The following is a 7,108-nucleotide window of genomic DNA, read 5'->3' on the forward strand; positions in this document are numbered from 1 at the left end:
TTTGGAGTCCTTCCGGAGGGACCCTCCCTCCCACCTCACATCCCTCCCAGCTCCTCCTCCCTTGATCCCTTGGCTCTGGAGGTGACAGGAGGACAGCAGGGCCTCTAGATTTGCCCATGAAAGGTCTGTCAACCTAGCCCCTCTGGCTCCAGAGCCTTTTTTTAGTCCTTGTGCACATTCCTTCCCTCCAAAGAACTGATGGGCAGATAGCAGGAAGACAGGACCTTCTCGCACAAACGCCCCTGCCCGCCAGGCCCTTACCTTGGTTATTTTTAACCTGAAGGGTGAGCTGAGCACACTGGGCAAGAGTCACCTTCTCCTGCAGGCCAGATGCTGTCCTCTGCCCCCCAACCACGGGTTCCCCGACCTTCTACCCACTTCTACCCTGGCCTGTCCTCACACAGCCCAGGCTGGGAGCTTCTGCCCACCCTCTCTGACCCAAAGCCCCACAGTGCTAGGGGCTGGGAGCTGGAGCCGGGATGCCCAACAAAGGGAATCTACTACCCCGCTCCATGACTCAGTTTCCCTTTGTTGGGAAACAGATGTCTGTGCTAGCCTCTCTCTGCACAAACGCAGTGCCTGGTTTCCTTCTGTTCCCCAAATCTCCAGGCGGGTATCCTCCTGGGGACTCGAGGCTGTGCTGCTTTGGGGACACATCTGGAGCCCCTGGCCCCTCCCGCAATGCTCCTGATACAGTGGCCACCGTCTGTCCTCTCAAAGGAGAAGGAATTCACGCCACCGCAGCGGATTGGCCCTCAGACCCACCGTCCTGTACCCTCACATATAGACTTGACAACCGCACGTCCTTGTGCATTCAGAGCCACACACATGCAGATTTTTCACACTTACATGCTTATGATTGCAGATTCTCCCACTTGCTGTTAGGCACACTGATACGCACATTTGCACACCCACATTCACACGCAGAAGTTTTACCCTCCAGGGCTCCGGTGTGGGACAGGGAGGGGGTGGGGAAAGGCAGGAGGCGTTAATCCTGGCCCGAGGGAGGAGAGGTGGGGGTGGGGCCTGCTCCCTTCCGCCTCTCCGGGCTGCCAGAGGGTGCAGGTGCTGCTGAGGCTGGCTGGGGCGACTGGCAGGCCCGGGGATTTACACCAGCGGGGCCCCAGGCTCTGAATTCCATGGAGTGGGGGTGGGGGGCCCTGCAGTCCGTCTCGCCCTCCTCAGGTAGAACTCTGGTGTTCTCTCCCAGCCCTCCTGGGGCTCGTACTCACATGCCCTTCTTTGCGGGTGTCCCCGAGTGCCCCAGGCCCTCAAGGCCCCCCTCCCTGGCCTCCAGCAATGCCACCTCTCAGAGGCAGTGGGTGTCGGGTCTTCAGCAGGCCATGCCTGGTATGACTAAGTGGACATTGTGTTCAGGAAACAAAGCCAGACTCCCCTACTCTGGCTTGCCCCCACACCCTCACACGCAGGAACACTCTCCCAGCTCCCCCCTCCCACCCCATCCACTGTCACCTCTCAATATAGCTCTAGAGTGTGGAGGTGGGTAGGACAGACAAGGGTCAGTTCTCCGGGTAGGAAGGTTTCCATTAAATATGTGGCTTCTCCCCCAAGGTCCCCAACTCCTTAGGACCCTCCACTGCCACATTACTAGAGGAGGGAACACACATCTGTTCCAGGGGACTTGTCCCCCATACCCAGTGTCTTTGGTCGGGGGGGGGACCTGCGTCAACCCCACATCCATATCTCCTGCAGGTACATGCACCAAAATGTTACCCCGCAAGGGATGCAGACCACCTGTCCCCAGCTCTAGGTCACTTGAGGCCCTGGTGCGCAAGCTGGGGGGTGAGCCCAGTGCGTCAGTGCCCGGTTCCCATTGCCCTGGGGAGATGATAAGGGGCTAAGAACACCAGGTCAGGCTGGGTCAGGTCCAGCCGACAAAGACCAGGCTTTGTCCTCAGGGAACCCTGTGTTCCGAGCAGGCCAGCCTCAGTAGAGATGGAGTGGTGGGTGAGGGGTAGGCAGGCTTTCCCACTGCACTGTCTCCAATGGAAGGAGGAAAAGGGAAGAGGTTAAGTCGATTCCTGGGCTCTGCCCCCCTGTCTGGTCCATTTCCCCTCCTCTTCCTCCCCATAGTTCCCCTCCTCTCCTCGGGCTCTCACATCCATCCCTGCACTCCGTCCCCCTCAGCTGCCTCCCACAACATCTCATTATGCTGGAAGTTCTGGAGTTCGAGGGCCCCAGATGGAGCCTCCTGCCACAGGTGAGGGGACACCAGGTTGCCACACTGTGCCTGGCTCCCTGGATCTCTGTCTGTCTCTGGCTGACCTCCCTTTCCCTCTGTCTGAAAGTTGGGCCTGGCCTCCGAGTCTCCCTGGAGCCAGGTTTCTGGCCATCCTGGGGGTTGACATGCTGACGTTTCCATGAGTCCTGCTTGCTCTCAGCCCGACCTCTGCTCACCCTCTGCCTGTCTCGGCTCTGCCTGGCGTCTTGCTCCCAGGTCTCTGTCCACCCCTCTCTAATGTCTCTACTCCTGGCCTTGCCGATTTTCCTCACATCTGAAGGTGCCCCAGGATTTCTTCTCTTGCCCAGCGGGATCCCTCAATCCTGCGGCATCTCTCTGCAAAGTTCACCCTGCCTTTCTGCTCCCCCACCCGTGAGCCCCCCTCCTCCTGCCTGTGGGGGGCTCCTCCGTACTCCCCACCTCTTTCCTCTGCTCCCGCAGTCTGCTTGCGTCCTCGGGGTTCCCCTAAATCTCCCTTTCCTTTGCTGACTTCCTCACTGCTCCCCAAGTCCTTCCTAGGAAGAGGAGTGGTCCCGGGGTGGGTGGATGGAGGGGCCACGAGGACAAGGGTGGGAGCCCGTGGATCTTTCCGAGGCCTCCTCACTGCTTGTATCTTTTCTCTCTGTTGGTTCCCCTGGCCCCCGGTTGCTTGAGGTCTCTGCCCCCCCTCCACTGCCCCCCTCCTCAGTTATCCCCCTCTCCCCACTTCCCCCTCCTCCTATTCTCTGATTCTTCCTGGGGTGGGCCCTCTTCCTGGCTGCTCAGAATGAGGGCTGAGGAGGAAACTGGCTGGGGTGGCTGTGTGGTTGGGCGCGGGAGATTCAGTCCAGGGCTGAGCCAGGCCTTCCGGGGTTCCCAGGGGGTGGCTGACAGCCCGGCGCCTTGCGAGCTCCTGCCTTGCTGTGGCCTACAGTGCCAGGCCTTCCCTCAGCAGCCCAGGTTCAGCGGTGACTCTGGGGGGCTGGGTGTGTTTAGTTTCTCCACTTCCCAGCCCTCTGCCCCCCACCCCCAGTCCTGCTCACATGGGACTCTCCTCTCCGCAGTCCCTCATCTGCCTGCCTCCCCTCCCGATGGCCGCCATAAATGGGCCGAAGATGCCCCCTCTTCCAGCAAGCCCCCATGAGGAGGGTCTGGGGAGAGGAAGTTAGAGCAGGAAGAAGTGCAGGAGAAGAAAGGAGCGCTGTGGACAGAGGGGGATCTGAGGGGGATCTGAGGAGGGTGGGCTGAGTGTACAGTTCTGGCCTCAGGGTGGTTGGAGACGGTGGTGGCTGTGTCTGCAAGGGTAATGGGCTGCCGCGGCAGGGCACATCCCTGTCCCTTCTCAGAGAGCTGCCCGAGGCTGGGGCTTGGGGCTCCTTCCCCACACCTCTGAGGGCATCCCTATACCTAAGCCTCTCCTGGCGGCCCAGCCCCAGTGCTGCTGGTGGTGCTGGGGTAGGGTGGGTCGGTGTAGGTCCAGAGCAGATGGCTCCACAGGCTCTAACTCTCCTTGCACCCCGAGGGGATGGTCTCTGGGCCAGGGAGAGGGCTGGGAGGAGAGGTACCACCTGCTGAGGAAAGGAAGGGGAGCGTCTGGGCCAGTGCTGCACCCAGGATGCTCGGAGCCTCTACGGCGCTCCAGGAAGGCCCCCCTTGGGCTGTCTGTGAAGCGGCCCGTCCTCCCCTGGAGCCCCACCCCATCCCCCATGTTCATGTCCCTGTGGCTGGCGGGCAGCGAAGAAGAGTCTGGAGGCAGGATCTTGGCTTCAAGGAAAATAACTTTATTCTGCTTCCTCCAAAGGGGCTGCTATGTAGACTCTGGAACTGAGGGCTTCACCGGCACCCTCAGGACGGGGCAGATCAAGGAGACGTGGCAAAGCTACTCCTCATTCAAGCCCTTTAGAAAGGGAACAAAGTCCACATTAGTTCTGGGGAGGTGGGGGTTAGGCAGGGACGGGCACAGACAACAAAGGGGGAATGGGGCACCCGATGGGGTGGAGGACCACTGTGGGCCTGCGGGAGGCCCCCATGGTGGTGAGAGATGTGTCCTAGGGGTCGGTGTGGAGGGGTCAGGGTTCTGAAGTCAGCCAGAGGGAGGCTGCTTGGGCGAGGAAAGGGGGTCCTCTAGGCAGGCCCCCTTAGGGCTGAGTTACTTGGCTCTAGGCCAAAACTAGGTGGAAGACGAAAGGAGACCAGCAGTTGCGGGGAATTGGGACATAGTGGGTGTATACAAATTGGGGTCTTCTAGGGTTGCTGACCACCATGGGGCTGGGATTCACAAAGCATTGAAAGTTAGAGCTGGAACAATCTTAGAAGTCACCGAGGACGGCATTACCTGGCCCCCTGGGGCTTCAGGGTTCAATTGTGGGGGGTGAATGGAGAGGAGGGATCCCTGGCATGAGTGGGCTCTGTCTGAGGGGCACTGATGCTGGCGGACGTGCTGACACGGGGCGACTAGTGGGGCCCAGCGGAGGGACCCACCTTGGCGCCGATGTCCCGGCTCTTGGCCCGCAGCTTGTTGACCTGGGACTCGGCGATGTCCGCCCGCTCCTCGGTCATCCAGCTCGTGCTGCACCTTGCGGAACTTGGACAGGTTGGTGTTGGCCTGTTCCTCCTGCGGGGGTTCAGGGACGGGGAGGATGAGGTGAGAGGAGGCCAGACGTTCTCTCAGCCTCCTAGCCTGGGGGAGGGGGCTCCCCAATGTTCCTCCTCCAGGGCCAGTCCCTAGCAGGGCCACTCACCGCCTCCTCGGCCTGGCGCTTGTAGGCCTTGACCTTCAGCTGCAGCTTGTCCACCAGGTCCTGCAGCCGCAGCAGGTTCTTTCTGTCCTCCTCCGTCTGGGGGCGGGTGGGGAGGCGTGAGGAGGGCGTGGTCATGCGAGGCGGCATGCCCCTCCCTCTGCTTGTTTTTACCGGGAATGTTAATACCGACTCCCTGATCTTCAACAAACTCTTGCGCGCTTCTTGTAATTTTTTACCATAAAAAAACTATGAATACTTTCAATTGTTTTGCTTCAGGAAAGAGTGTAGGGAGCTGATGGAGTCCTGAAATTCTGCCCAAAACCATGCATGTGTGCTGTTCCAGGGAGGAGGNCCCTGATCTTCAACAAACTCTTGCGCGCTTCTTGTAATTTTTTACCATAAAAAAACTATGAATACTTTCAATGTTTTGCTTCAGGAAAGAGTGTAGGGAGCTGATGGAGTCCTGAAATTCTGCCCAAAACCATGCACGTGTGCTGTTCCAGGGAGGAGACCCTCAGGGGTCCTGGGGCCCCATGCAGGGTAAACTCTCCTGTTCTAGAAGCCAGCACACACTGGCAAGCCCACTGGGACTGCATCATGCTGAGATTTCCCGGGCTGCAAGGAAATGACACAGACTTGATCTAAGGACATGTCTGTATCAAGACGGTAATCTTCTGGATTGGAACAGAAACAAAATCTAATTAGGGGTCTGATTCTAGAAAACAAATCAAAAAGTTCTGAGATTTGTTGAATGACTTTGGGGTTGTTTTTGGTATATTTTGGTGGTCATGGCACCCAACTGGAGCTTGGAGACATACTTGCTTTCTGGAAATCTGCTGGGTGAGCTCTGCCTGGAGCTCTGGGTGTTGTCCCCAGGGGACAGACGGAGGGTGAGGTTGGAGGCAGAGCTCCCAGACCAAGAGGTTCAGAGATTGACCTCTAGCCAGGGTACAGTCGGGGTAGAACAGGGCTGAGCAGGGTGGAAACGGGGCAGCCGGGGACTGCGCTCCCACTCCTTGCCCTGGAGGAGGCTAAGAGAGATCACTTCGTTCCTCTCGGTGGTATCTCCCTGGCTTCAGGCGGTAATGCTGGGGATCCAGGCCAGAGCGGCCACCATGCCCGCACCTGGTAGGTCAGCTCCTTGATGCGACGCTCACTCTTCCTCATGCCCTTGATGGACTCCGCGTTGCGCTTCTGCTCGGCCTCCAGCTCGTTCTCCAGCTCCCGCACCCGGGCCTCCAGCTTCTGCAGCTGCTTCTTGCCGCCCTTGAGGGCGATCTGCTCGGCCTCATCCAGCCGGTGCTGGAGGTCCTTGATGGTCTGCTCCATGTTCTTCTTCATGCGCTCCAGGTGCGCGCTGGTGTCCTGCTCCTTCTTCAGCTCCTCCGCCATCATGGCAGCCTGCGGACACAAGAACGGTCTAAGAGAGCAAGGCCCAGGGCCCCTTGTCCTTCGAAGGTCACTGTTTTCCCGGCCTGGTGTTTGTTTCCCAAGGCCCGCCGCTCCCGCCGCTCCCCGAGTCAGCTCGCCAAGGCTCGGGGCCTGGCCTGTGGTGGGGGCAGAGGGGAGCGGGCACTCACGTCGGTGATGGCCTTCTTGGCCTTCTCCTCGGCGTTCCTGCACTCCTGCACCGCCTCTTCCACTTCCGTCTGCAGCTGGGACAGGTCTGCGTCCATCTTCTTCTTCTGGTTGATGAGGCTGGTGTTCTGAGGATCAGGGAGGGCAGAGCATGAAAAGCACTGAGCATCCACGGGGGGCTCTGAGACCTCACCCGCGGGGTCCTGCCAGCTGTGCCTCCCTCCAGGGCCGCGCCTCCGGGCCCGCTCACCTGGGAGTGCAGCAGCTGCACCCGCTCGCTGGTCTCGATCAGCTCCTGCTCCGCCAGCTTCCGAGAGCGCTCCGTCTGTTCCACCACGGCCCGCAGCTCCTCCAGCTCCGCCTGCAGCAGGTTGTTGCGCCGCTCCACGATGGCGATGTTCTCCTTCAGGTCGTCGTTGGCGCGCACCGCGTCGTCCAGCTGGATCTGGGTGTCCTGCAGACCGGGAGGGCGGGCACACCACAGGGGTTGGCCGGGTGCCGGCGGGGAGCATCAGGAGGGGGTCGGGACGGCCGGCGGGCTGTCCCCGCAGGAGCCGGGAGGAGCCCG

At 60.2% G+C, this 7,108-nt stretch overlaps 1 protein-coding gene across 1 annotated transcript in view; it reads right to left on the reverse strand.

Moving 5' to 3' along the window:
- Positions 1 to 3,979: 3,979 nt before the first annotated feature.
- The window catches only part of LOC100469933 (myosin-7), a 22,940-nt gene continuing 19,811 nt past the window's right edge, over positions 3,980 to 7,108 (reverse strand). Inside the window, 7 exon segments of the mRNA XM_034648669.1 lie at positions 3,980 to 4,118; positions 4,703 to 4,775; positions 4,777 to 4,835; positions 4,963 to 5,058; positions 6,088 to 6,363; positions 6,543 to 6,668; positions 6,791 to 7,051. Of these exon segments, the coding sequence (XP_034504560.1) occupies positions 4,101 to 4,118; positions 4,703 to 4,775; positions 4,777 to 4,835; positions 4,963 to 5,058; positions 6,088 to 6,363; positions 6,543 to 6,668; positions 6,791 to 7,051 (909 nt within the window). The 3' untranslated portion in view covers positions 3,980 to 4,100.

This window comes from Ailuropoda melanoleuca, chromosome 20, assembly GCF_002007445.2.
Source record: "Ailuropoda melanoleuca isolate Jingjing chromosome 20, ASM200744v2, whole genome shotgun sequence".
Lineage (NCBI taxonomy): Eukaryota > Metazoa > Chordata > Mammalia > Carnivora > Ursidae > Ailuropoda > Ailuropoda melanoleuca.